This window comes from Myxocyprinus asiaticus, chromosome 18 (assembly GCF_019703515.2).
Source record: "Myxocyprinus asiaticus isolate MX2 ecotype Aquarium Trade chromosome 18, UBuf_Myxa_2, whole genome shotgun sequence".
In the NCBI taxonomy this organism is placed as follows: Eukaryota; Metazoa; Chordata; class Actinopteri; order Cypriniformes; family Catostomidae; genus Myxocyprinus; species Myxocyprinus asiaticus.
The window spans coordinates 38,439,903-38,453,171 of NC_059361.1; the positions used below are offsets into that span (position 1 = coordinate 38,439,903).

Genomic DNA, 13,269 nt, shown 5'->3' on the forward strand with positions numbered 1-13,269 from the left:
AAAATTACTGGCTATAATATAATGGCTAAATAGTTCTTACTGGCCATTTTAGTGTATTTTTGCTGTATTCAAAATATGTTTTTATCCCTATTACAATGTTTTTTTTTTTGTTTTGTTTTTTTGACATATTTGTGACAAACAGCACATGTCATTGTGTCACGCACAGCATCATATACAGTGCATCCGGAAAGTATTCACAGCACTTCACTTTTTCCACATTTTGTTATGTTACAGCCTTATTCCAAAATGGATTAAATTCATTATTTTCCTCAAAATTCTACAAACAATACCCCATAATGACAACGTGAAAGAAGTTTGTTTGAAATCTTTGCAAATATATTAAAAAAAAAAATGAAAAAAAAAAAAAATCACATGTACATAAGTTTTCATTTGTACTCTAGACAGATTACCATGTCGCCATCATGACCCTCGCTCTCCGCCGGCCCGTGAGATGCAATCCGCTAAAGAAAGCCGCCAATCATGTGCCACGGGCTAGAAAAGGGCATTGTTTTTACTTTCAGTTATGTCACAGGCCCCTTACATACTTTATTTACACCTTTTGTGTTCACTGTTCTTAAAAAAAAACGAATCTCCGAGGGCGCACAACCACTTTCTGTCTTCAATTTCATGGGATGGAAATGGGGAAAAGGTGAAATTGACAAAAGTGGACTCAAACCAAAAATTTTTATAAAAAACTGCCATACTAATGTCGCCATGCCAGCTTTTAGAAATACAGATGTCAAATTCATATACTTATGTCTTCATGCCTTTTATTTGTCTATTTTACGGGGCCCCCTGGTGGTCGCAGGGTCCTATGCAGCCGCTTATGTCGCTTATTATGTAGGGCAGGCACTGATTTTGGACTGTGATGTAAAAGTTTGGAGTTTGGAGCATTGAAAATGCACAACATGAGTACCTCAAAGCACGTTTGTTACATTTGCATGTTGCATTTGTGTGTTGCAGGACCCCTGGGCTGTGCATGGACGCGCCATTATTGTAGGTATGAGAAGGGGAGCAACACCTTCAGCATGTGTAATACAGAGGCAAAGCCTGCCGTTAAACAGGTACAAAGATGCTCATGTGGAAGTGGTCTTCTGTTTAAATCATGTAAAGCAAACAGTCCAGTTAAACCAGGTGCTAATTGTGCTGAAATAGTGCTGTGCCATGACTACATCACATGAAACCTGTTAAATTGCAGTTAAATTGTGGATTACCTTTTCTGGTAAATGTAACACATCTGCTTCTTCCACATGCAACAGCTTTCCGTTTTTCATCCATATTGTTATCATTTACACATCAGCACCCAAATGCCATTAATACTCTGTGATGTCATTTGCATGTAGAACCTTTAAACAGTTGCTACGAAATCAAGAGTTTCGACACCCGCAACTCAACAGTGTGAAGTAATTGCGTAATTGGCTCAAACTCTGACAACAGACTTCTAACCTCGAACATGCGCACATTTTCTTTTTAAGCAGTTTCGACAATTGGTCCTGTTCAAACATGACCTTTAAATGGAAAGATGCTGTTAAATTTAGTGTCAAAGCTCCTACTGTGATTCTTTTTAGTACAAACTCCTCCAAACTCAAATGCCTCTTTTCTATGTAAACTAGGCTTGTTATAGATTGTACCTTACTCACAAAGCTCAGCATGCCTATACAGTAAATAGTGCTATCAGCGGGTGCAATTCATTCTACAGTGCGTTCAGGAAGTTCTCCCTTCTGTTGTCTCTTGTCATTGTCTTTTCGCAGACTGGTGTTTTGGCGAATCCCTCAGAGAAGTTCAAACTGAAGACCTGTATTAGGAGGAAGACCGACTCCATAGATAAGCGCTTCTGTTTTGATATTGAGGTGGTTGAAAGGTGGGTGTCTGCATTAAAAGTGCAGTATAGAAGTTTTTACAGGAATTTTCAGGGTTAAATACAACTGTCCAATTTCAAAAAGTTTGTAAAACCAAACAAACATCGAGTTTACAGTAGTGCACTTACAAAGGAAGTCTATGGGGCAAAGTCATTGCATCGTTATAAACTGATAAATTACACATGGGAAAGTATAGCCACTTTGAGTCATGTGAACATGAGACTAATGTAACAAAATTGCTCACTAACCTTGTCTGTGCAAAGTTATCAGACAAGCTCCTGTCATGACCTTGTAAATCTGGTAAACCCTGTGTCTTTCACAATTTTGCACCAGGATGCCAGAAAGGGACAGTTTACATGGAGCTTCTGTAATTCCACTCACAAGATTTATGTTGTTAATGCAACCAGAAGTTCATCCACAAGTTCAAAACAAGTTCCACCACTACAAGTTCTATTTAGCACTATTTAGCCAACTTTACAGATCAAATAACACACATTTTTCTTTACAGTGCTTGGCCCGGTTGCTAGGGAGGGTAGAGTCACATGGGGTAACCTCCTCGTGGTCGCTATAATGTGGTTTGTTCTTGGTGGGGCGCATGGTGAATTGAGCGCGGATGCCGCGGTGGATGGTGTGAAGCCTCCACACGCGCTACGTCTCTGTGGCAACGCGCTCAACAAGCCACGTGATAAGATGCACGGGTTGACTGTCTCAGACGCGGAGGCAACTGGGATTTGTCCTCCGCCACCCGGACTGAGGCAAAATCACTATGCAACCACGAGGACTTAGAGCGCATTGGGAATTGGGCATTCCAAATTGGGAGAAAAAGGGGAAACCCCCCCCCCAAAAAAAAAAATTATATTACATTTGTTGGTTTTCCACTCAAATTCAAAACGTCTATATTTCATTCTTATTCATTGTCATGCATCCTTCAGCTTCCACAGAAACGCTAACAGACGAACATATGAATTTATATTTTAAATGTATTACACACAAGTAATTAAACTCTGGTGCATATCTGGGCTGCTGCTCACAATTTTTCACACTAAAATGTAAAAGCTCACCATTCACACATACTGTGGACTAATTGCAAAAAATTTGTCTAACTTTTTCAAAAATCCACCCAAATAAAAAAAAAGACTCCAATTATTCATAAATAAGATTGTATGTGATTATAATCTTATGATAAACTGAAAGGTTTTTTGTTGTTGTTGTTGTTGTTCCAACTTTGTAAACATGTAATTCTGGTTCTGTTTTCTCTACCTCACTGCAGAAAGTCTCACTTCATTCCACTAGATGGCAGCAAGCACTAGCCCTTACAGATGTGCTCATCCATAGACATTCAGTCTAAATTTCAGTTCATGCCTCACCCTCGATATTTCATTGAATATCTTGGCCTCTGAGTGGACTAGAAGCTCTAAGTGTCATTAGAAAGCTGAGATCCTCCCCTTTGTTATGATATATAACATTTTATCATTGATAGTAGAAAACTTTTTAGTATGCATTTCCTGCTGGATGGCATATTTTGTTCTGGACATCTAAGATATATCATTAGATTATTCAGCCAAGCAAAGCTCACAGACAAGTACAAAATGGCATTATTATTATTTTTTTAAACTGCCTAAGGTAAAAGCAGATATAACGTTTTTAGCTATTTGGGGCTTATAGCAGCAGTGATCGGCACATAAAAGAGACATTTGTATTTAATGACTTACAAGCTGGGTTTACATCCAAAATGTTTAGCATTTTTTAAGTGCATTTCTAAAAATTAGACTTAAGAAAATATGAATTGTTGTGCGTTTTCATCCACTACGTAATGCACATTATCATGAGGGAGCCGCCTCGTCATGATGGAGCAGCTGAATGACCTTTCCCTGCTTTGGGAACAGTTTTATTTGCAAGATTGGAACAAGTATCTCATTTTATTAAATGCATCCACAAGACACTGCAGAATAAGTGTAATATTTGATATAATGTGGGCAGAAATAGCTGCGATGCCCACACACCGCCAGTCTCCGCATACCTGGGAGCGCCCACTCTCAAAACTGTTCTGTCGGATTGTGATGACCCAATTTATCAAACAGCTGTGGGTTAGGTTACCGCTGAGCTACCAGGGCAGTGGTAGCTCAGTGGTTAAGGCTCTGGGTTACTAATCAGAAGGTCGGGGTTCAAGCCCCAGCACCGCCAAGATGCCACTGTTGGGCCCTTAAGCAAGGCCCTTGACCCTATCTGCACCAGGGGTGCCATATCATGGCTGACCCTGCACTCTGACCCCAGCCTAGCTGGGATATGTGAAAAAGAAGAATTTCACTGTATATGTGCAAATGTATAATGTGTGATAACTAAAGAAAATTATTAAAATTATTAAACACTTCCGAATGACAAGCGCTATGTTCAAAGAATTGTGTTCCAAGGTCGGTCCTTTCGGTGGGCTAGACGCATCAAGTTATCGCACACTCATAACACATGCACGAATGGTCAAAACACATCGTTTGGCGAATAAACCGTTTCCATCACCTTAATACACACTTTAACTAATGCGAAACTCTAGAAAATCTACCTCCTCCTTGCGCATTAAATTTTAAGCGAATTTAGAAAGTTTATTGTAGTTTATCATATCAAGCGTTTCCATTTTGGATGTGCAATTTCTAAATGCGCATTAAAATAGTTTGATGGAAACCCACCTATAGAAATCATATTTCACTTTGTGATTCTTTTGTATATCTGTCCAACTGTGGTATTAGGGCAACAAAATTAACTGTATAGTCACATTCCTGAGAATGAGAGCTTTCATTTGATATATGACTTTAGTTTAGGTGCTATGTGAAGGAATTTTATTTTCATATAAAGATTTCTACTCAATTAGCTCTAGGGGGCACTCATTTTCAACGGAAATGTTTTGAGGCCTTATTTTAAGTAACATAAATGCAGAAGTGGTGGGTATCGCTGAAAGGTTAAGATTCTAAGCTTTGAAATGATGCCTGACTTATGTATACTGAGACTTTAACGTTTTAAGCCTAACGCTTAACTTTTTTCACGATATAGCGCCCCAGAGTTTAAGGGGTTAAAATGTATTACTTTAATTGAAATTCAGTAACTGTAATCTGATTACAAGAATTTAACATGTAATGGGTTACACAATTTTTTTTTACTAAAAGTAATTAGATTACAGTAACAAATTACTTTGTAATCGGATACACCCAACGCTGCTCATAGACCTCTGTTGAAAGTACATTACTGTGAATGCGATAAAGTTCTTGTTTTGAGTCAAAATTATTGTCTGTGGTAATCAACAGCATTTCTCAAATGCTGTCAATAGAGCTTAACCCAGAACATCCCTTTAATAAACATTTGTTTATACATGCTATACTGTTGTGTCTGTTTCCTCAAATCTGAATTTCCATTTCCTGTTTTAAGAGTGCTCTGCATACTTCTGTTTTCTGCATGATCCTCATGCCTGATTTCATTTTGACTTAATGTTTAATTGTACTTTAACTGCCTGTTAGGCTCAGTCTTACAATATAAGGTGGCAAATGTATATGTACGTACGTGTATTGCAACCACATGTGAACTTGTTGAATTACACACTTATATGCTCTAACACACCCAGCCACAAACACCTGTGTATTGGTAAGTAGCTGCAAATGTAACTTCCTGAGTATTCATTTATTTTGTAGGGCTGTCAATTCAACATGCTAATTAAGTTAATCATATAAAAATAATGCATTCAAATAAAGTAATTAATTATGCTCCCTTACCCATTCACAAATTAAAAAATAAAGGGTTTTTCTACAATTGGATCGATTCAAGCTTAAAGTACCACCTTCATGTTTTTGCGATTTCGCAGTTGCACAGTGGAGCCGTTCACTCAGGACGTGTTCTTGCATTTAAAAACAGCTGGATGGAGTGCAAGAGAATCGAACCGAACACAGTGGTTTCAAAGCAGTTTTAAAAGTTTAACTGTTTAACATGACATGGCGTCTTTAAAGAAAACCAATGCTCATAGCGTGAAAATAAAAAGTGAGACGCATCGTTAGAATTAAAAAATGTTGCAGATGTAATGCGAATGTCCTGTGTGAACGGGCCCTGAATCTACCTCAAATGTGGAAACGGAAATAAAACTTGTTTTTGCATGTATATTGACTCCGAAAGCCACGTTTTCAAATGAATAAATAATTCTTTACTCATTTACTACAATAATGATGAAATGAGTAATTGAATTATTTTCATACGGGGGCTATTCTCGTCAAATATTGAAATATGTGATTAAATCAATTATTTAATTGCCTTATGAAATTAAGTTGACAAAAATATTTTATCAGTTGACAGCCCTAGTGTTTTGCCACCTAGTGTAAGGTTGCACAGTTTTTTTTCCTTACAGTTGACCTTGAATGTGTCCATTTCCCCTGTCCCTTCTCTGTTTATTTCAATATAGAAATGCCATCTATCGTGGATCTTTTTTCAGACCACTGCAATTTTTCTATAGAGCCCGGTATGTGACCAGCCTTGTGCCCTTACAGTGCAGCACCAAGTTGAAGCGCATGTGTACTGCTTGTGATCTAATGCATTTCAAATCCCACTCTGATCAAAGCTCTTTTCTCACTTGATTGGTTTTAAAGGATTGCATGTTAAAAACCCATCACACTTCCTGCACCGATAATTGATGGGATAACCATTTGATTTGATTTTACCCTTCACCATCTCATTCTTGATTTGGAAAGCACAAACTATAACTTGACATCAAGCAAAAAAACATCACAGCATCATATCAACATTATCAATAGCTGCAACAGGCTGAGAAACAGTGTATCAAGGCAAGATGGAAGAGAAACCATATGCACGCTATCCAATTATAACTCATGTTAATTAAGGCTGATTGGTAACAGTTTCTTCTCAGTCTATAAGCTCTGTCCCAAAACCTAGTAAGCTTCCTACCCAGACAGCATTTTAAGGCATCAAAGGTACGCTTCTAAGGTGAAGACTGTTCCAAAAGGTTAGCAACAACATTATGCTGCCTTCTAAGCTAAAATAGTCATAAAAAATTTTATTTGATGTAAGTTTAGAATCACCATGTTTTTTTTGTTTTTGTTTTTTTTTATATGTTTTTGAAAGAAAATGATACTTTTCTTCAACAGGGATGCTTTAAATTGGTCAAGAATTACAGTAAAGACATGCATAATGTTACAAATGACTATTTCTATTTAAATAAATGCAATTTTATTTACATTTTCTGTTCATGCACAAATCCTCCACTTGCAGCAATTACTGTAAAAAAAATCTGGAGGACACATTTTTTACACTGTGTGGTCATAAGATGTTTTACATGTGATTTCTGTGAAATTGAATAAAAACCGTTGTAGCACTTCAAGTGTTCATTTTTAAGAAGCTGCCGCAATACGCACTACAAGCCATGTAAAACTAATTTAGCAAAAATATATGTATAGAAACGCGATTCTATGAGACCAGGTTTAAAATTGTTCAATCTAATTGAAAATTTAATATTTCTGCAATTTTTTTGTGAGCTATGTTTTTTTTGTTTAGGGCTGTAAAAATTAAAAATGTTAATCGACATTGTTACATGATATACATATTATTTTATTGAATTAATCACAATTAATCACATATATAAATATTTTTTCTGAGAAAGCCTCTCAAATAAATATAATTCAATATATAATGATTAAATAATTATAGGTGTATTTAAACAATTAGAAATATAATATAAATTAGTGCTGTCACAATTATGAAATTTGGCTGACTATTAATTGTCAAACAAGCAATTGCGATTCTGACGGTTAATTGTCTGTTTTAGGGCTCTCACGATTATGACGATTAATTGTCCGTTTTAGGGTTTTCGCGATTATGACGATTGTCCGTTTTAGGGTTTTCACGATTATGATGATTAATTGTCCATTTTAGGGTTTTCACGATTATGACGATTAATTGTCCATTTTAGGGTTTTCACGATTATGACGATTAATTGTCCATTTTGGGGTTTTCACGATTATGACGATTAATTGTTCGTTTTGGGGTTTTCACGATTATGACGATTAATTGTTAGTTTTGGGGTTTTCACAATTATGACGATTAATTGTCCATTTTAGGGTTTTCACGATTATGACGATTAATTGTCCGTTTTAGTGTTTTCACGTTTATGACGATTAATTGTCCGTTTTAGTGTTTTCACGATTATGACGATTAATTGTCCATTTTAGGGTTTTCGCGTTTATGACGATTAATTGTCCGTTTTAGGGTTTTCACGATTATGACGATTAATTGTCCATTTTAGGGTTTTCACGATTATGACGATTAATTGTCCATTTTAGGGTTTTCACGATTATGACGATTAATTGTCCGTTTTGAGGTTTTCACGATTATGACGATTAATTGTCCGTTTTAGTGTTTTCACGTTTATGACGATTAATTGTCCGTTTTAGTGTTTTCACGATTATGACGATTAATTGTCCATTTTAGGGTTTTCGCGTTTATGACGATTAATTGTCCGTTTTAGGGTTTTCATGATTATGACGATTAATTGTCCATTTTAGGGTTTTCGCGTTTATGACGATTAATTGTCCGTTTTAGGGTTTTCACGATTATGACGATTAATTGTCCATTTTAGGGTTTTCACGATTATGACGATTAATTGTCCGTTTTGAGGTTTTCACGATTATGACGATTAATTGTCCGTTTTAGGGTTTTCACGATTATGACGATTAATTGTCCATTTTAGGGTTTTCACGATTATGACGATTAATTGTCCGTTTTGAGGTTTTCACGATTATGACAATTAATTGTTTGTTTTGGGGTTTTCACGATTATGACGATTAATTGTCCATTTTGGGGTTTCCACGATTATGATGATTAATTGTTTGTTTTGGGGTTTTCACGATTATGACGATTAATTGTCCATTTTGGGGTTTCCACGATTATGATGATTAATTGTTTGTTTTGGGGTTTTCACGATTATGACGATGAATTGTCCGTTTTGGGGTTTTCACGATTATGACGATTAGTTGTCCATTTTAGTGTTTTCACGATTATGACGATTAATTGTCCATTTTAGGGTTTTCACGTTTATGACGATTAATTGTCCGTTTTAGGGTTTTCACGATTATGACGATTAATTGTCCATTTTAGGGTTTTCACGTTTATGACGATTAATTGTCCATTTTAGGGTTTTCACGATTATAACGATTAACTGTTGTTAACCTTCCCTGATCAAACAGAGGATAACCAAAAATTGTTGATACACACTTTAATTGTTGTTAACCTTCCCTGATTAAACAGAGGATAACCAAAACATTTTTACACACACATTGAGAAAAAGTTATATACAATAAAATAAAGAGAATAAAATAGAATTATTAAAATGAAAAAGACAAAAGCAAAATGATTCAGTGAAATCAATAAGTGCAGCACAATGCTCAGTCAGAAAATGCAGGGGGCCTGCGTAGCTCAGTGGTAAAGATGCTGGCTACCACCCCTGGAGTTCATTAGTTCGCTAGTTCGAGTGACTCCAGCCAGGTCTCCTAAGCAACCAAATTGGTCCCTTTGCTAGGGAGGGTAGAGTCACATGGGGTAGCCTCCTCGTGGTCGCTATAATGTGGTTCGTTCTCGTGGGGCTTGTGGTGAGTTGAGCGCGGATGCCGCGATGAATGGCATGAAGCCTCCACACGCGCTACTTCTCCATGGCAACGTGCTCAACAAACCATGTGATAAGATGCGTGGGTTGACGATCTCAGACGCGGAGGCAGCTGGGATTCGTCCTCCACCACCCGGATTGAGGTAAATTACTACGCAACCACGAGGACTTAAAAAACACATTGGGAATTGGGCATGCCAAATTGGGAGGAAAAAAAAATAAAAAATGCACAGCTAAACAGAAGTGTTTTCAGGCTGGATTTAAATGTTTAAATTTAAAAGTTGTAATACTTTTGTCTTAGGTGTATGTGTGCTTGCTTAAACCTTAAGAATTCATTTATTCATATTTAGCTTTTACATGATTTCTATTAAGGCTTTAAAAACTTATGAATGACATTAAAAATAATATTTTAAATATCAAAATATTTCAAGATACTTTAAATATCTGTCTCTCTTTTTGGTCAACTTTAGACTTGGTCCATTTTGCCTTTACACTGTTGTTGTTGGAACCCAGTTAACCTGAATAGCTATTATATTATATTATGTTATATTATTTTTTAAGTATTCAGTAGTAAAATATTTCTATCCAAAATTCTTCACTTTCACATGTTACTTTAAGGCTCTCCGATTAAACCCACAGGCCCTTATTACACATGAAGAAATATCTTTTCATTCTATCATCTCTTTAGAAATAGAGTAAGCTGGAGTGACACGGGGCACCTCTGTCTCACTGCGTGTCATTAACACTGTGTATATGAACCCACAACGACAAATAACATTTGTCAATACACAGTCGTTACTTTAAAGTGAAACCAGAGCACTTTGCATTCACTAAAATAATTGTTTCTATTTTCACGGAAGTTTGACGTGAACCTCCGCTGACACCGTGTGCATTACAGCGCTTTAAGTCCGGTTCAGAAGCGGTTAATCTTTACACACTCACACTCACTGAGCACTTTATTATTAGGTACACACTTACTTATTCATGTGATTATCTAATATGGTTCAGGAGCTTCAGTTAATGTTCACATCAACCATCAGAATGGGGAAAAAAATTGATCTCAGTGATTTGGACCATGGCATGATTGTTGGTGCCAGATAGGCTAGTTTGAGTATTTCTGTAACTGCTGATCTCCTAGGATCTCCTGGGAATGTTCTATAATAAACAAGTAATTTGATTCGTGATAAACAATCAAAATTTGATTCATTGTAATGCTACCATTTTGGTAGCATTAAAAACAATTCCATTCAAGTTGTATCAGTTGTAACTCAAAACCAGCATGAACTGAGATGACTTAAGTGAAAAATATGAATTTATTCATCAGACTTATTCCTTGAACATGTTAGTTTGGCATTCCCCAATGAATTTTATCCTGACTTCTGAAAAACATCTCAAGTTGACTCTGACATTGTCGATGGGCACAGCACATGATGACATATATTATGCAAGTTCAAGTGCTGGACTTTGCTGCTTTAGGTTAGGTAGTGGTTATTCTTCAAACAAAACAAATCATGCATATTCCTTTTATTGAGTCTTTATTATAAATATGACGCGAAGACCTACTGATTGTAGATTTTATAAATATCTGTTTGTTTAGTATGTTGTTTTGACATGAGTATTGTAAGGTAGCTAGCATGACTTGTAATGTCTCTACATATCTCTTGCATTGAATGATTGTATTGAATGCACAGCAGAAGAGAGAGTGGCGGTGAGAAAAATGTAACGCAAAAGTAACGTAATGCTTTACTTTCCATAAAAAGTAACTTTTTTATTAATTTAGTTGCTTTTAAAAGTAACGTTACCCAACACTGATTATAAATATAAGAATTCAGATAAATAAAATGCATTACATTATTGTGGCAGACAAGTAAAGCATTAATAAGACAATAATAATACAAAAAGTGCCTTTAGAAGGTGATACTGTGTTTATTTTCATGTCATTGAACATAAGCTTATCATTGGCCTACAGTCTTTAGCAAAACAATTCGTCAGTCTGTCTGTGATTTATTTATTTTAAGGGCTGTTCTAGATTTATTTTTAGGGCTTTTCTAAGGATGCGTCAATGTACACATGCTTCAGACGGACACTTTTGGAGCATCTCACTTTGGTTGTGCAGCATCATAAACACAGTGTTTTTAGTTAAGTTCAAAGTAGTTTAAAATGTAGAAAAACATGTCTCGAGATCACTGCATTCACAATTGTGCTCTATCCAACTGTGTTTAAAGGCAAGAATGCATCCTCATCTTGTGCTGTCAATAGTGTCAAGCAAGACAGAGCATAAAGTGTGGTTTGTTGACTGCACAGCTGCATGTGGCCTATACAACTGGAGTTTCGCTTACTGGCCCCTGCTGAAAAAAAAAGTAGTACTTCAAGCTTAAATTGCTCTGATGGTAGGAATATTCCTTATTATAGTCCCGAGACATGATTAATTGCATAATAAAAATAAAAATATGTATTATTTATTATGTAATTAATTGCACTGAATTAATACGTTAAATCATCAGCCCTAATTATTATGCCTTTTAGTGTGTGCAGTTGTTAGCTTAGCAACATGCTATCATTTGGAATCAAAATCTAATCCTGGAGTGGATCTTCCGTAAACTTCACATGAGGAGGGCAATTTACAGTATGTGATGCGAACTGCTGCCTATCTAGTTACAAATCGATCATTTATGAGGATCCATGTCAGTTAGGATGCTGCCTTTGAAGCTGCCTGTTTAGACTGTAAGGCAGTTCACTAGGTTTTTGAACAGAGCCAGTGTTTACTTGAAAATACATCTCAAAATGTTCAGTTTCTGGAAAAGAGTGAGGAGCTTAGTTGTATAGCAATAAGCTACTCGAGACAGTGTGTTACTGTGGTTTTACCATGATTTCCACTTTATCTCATCCTAAAGGCCACATTTAACAATGATAAAGTCACTGTAATTTCTCTTGTTGCGTATTACTTTATTTTACACTGTAGACAGCAAAAAAAAAAAAAACACTAACTGTAAAGAACAGAACAAAGCACTTCCTGTAAATGCTCTTGAAGGATCATAACCTCTAAAACTGCACAGCAGGGTGCTTGCTCTCACAAGCTGTATGATAATAGCAACCCATAACTGAGCTTATTGCTCATTCATCCATGTACAGATATTAGTGATAGCTGTTGTACAGGCATGTCTGTATGTGCAGAGTGGAGTGTGTTAGTGGCTAATAGCTCCTGCTAACGTTCACCTTACAACCAGGGTTAACACAAATGCTGTCAAATCAAGTGTGAATATCCATGGATGATATTTATGGATTAATTAATTAGTGATTGTGAACAGTGTGAAACTCAGTGCTCAGATCATCTTGATAATTTTAAATTTATGTAAATGAAATAGCACTTTAATGCATACTAAAGTGATTTACATTGCCTGCAGTGTGTCAAAATCATATATAATTGTGAGTTGGAAGATTGTAGGGTCATCTGTGGCATGCTTTGGATTTTAGTTCAGCCCTTTTAAGTAATAGTTATAGCAGTGTCAATTAGCAGGTGAATTTATTTTGCTTTATTTATATGTTTTATATATATATAAAAAAAAAAAAAAAAAAAAAACAAATATCCTTTTTTGATTTTTTCGGTGTGATGAAACAGTTCACCTGAAAATTACAATTACTCACCCTCTTATAGTTCCACACCCGAATGACTTTCTTCAAAAGGAAATTTAGCAATATGTTCAATCTGGTCTTTTACAGTACAGTTAAAATGAATAGGGTTAACTTTCGGGGTTTTTGAGCTCTAAA

At 36.0% G+C, this 13,269-nt stretch overlaps 1 protein-coding gene and 1 long non-coding RNA gene across 23 annotated transcripts in view; both read left to right on the plus strand.

Annotated features, from left to right (window-relative positions):
• Positions 1 to 13,269, plus strand: part of LOC127455676 (rho GTPase-activating protein 42-like) — a 190,376-nt gene that overhangs the window by 150,677 nt on the left and 26,430 nt on the right. For 16 of the 20 annotated variants that reach the window (XR_007899722.1, XM_051723708.1, XM_051723709.1 and 13 more), the window contains exons 9-11: positions 964 to 1,064; positions 1,752 to 1,861; positions 6,292 to 6,348. Coding sequence is in view for 19 of the 20 variants with exons in the window: in XM_051723708.1 (XP_051579668.1) it covers positions 964 to 1,064; positions 1,752 to 1,861; positions 6,292 to 6,348 (268 nt within the window). In the remaining variant the exon portion in view is untranslated. The remainder of the gene's footprint in view (positions 1 to 963; positions 1,065 to 1,751; positions 1,862 to 6,291; positions 6,349 to 13,269) is intronic. The other 4 variants (XM_051723716.1, XM_051723717.1, XM_051723727.1 and 1 more) reach the window with 1 other exon arrangement.
• LOC127455684 (uncharacterized) lies at positions 7,731 to 13,085 on the plus strand. Of its 3 annotated transcripts, none has more exons than XR_007899723.1 (2): positions 7,731 to 8,479; positions 8,517 to 13,085. It is a non-coding gene; the product is annotated as an uncharacterized LOC127455684 (long non-coding RNA). The 3 variants fall into 3 exon arrangements; XR_007899724.1 differs by having other exon boundaries at positions 7,731 to 8,442; XR_007899725.1 differs by having other exon boundaries at positions 7,731 to 8,368.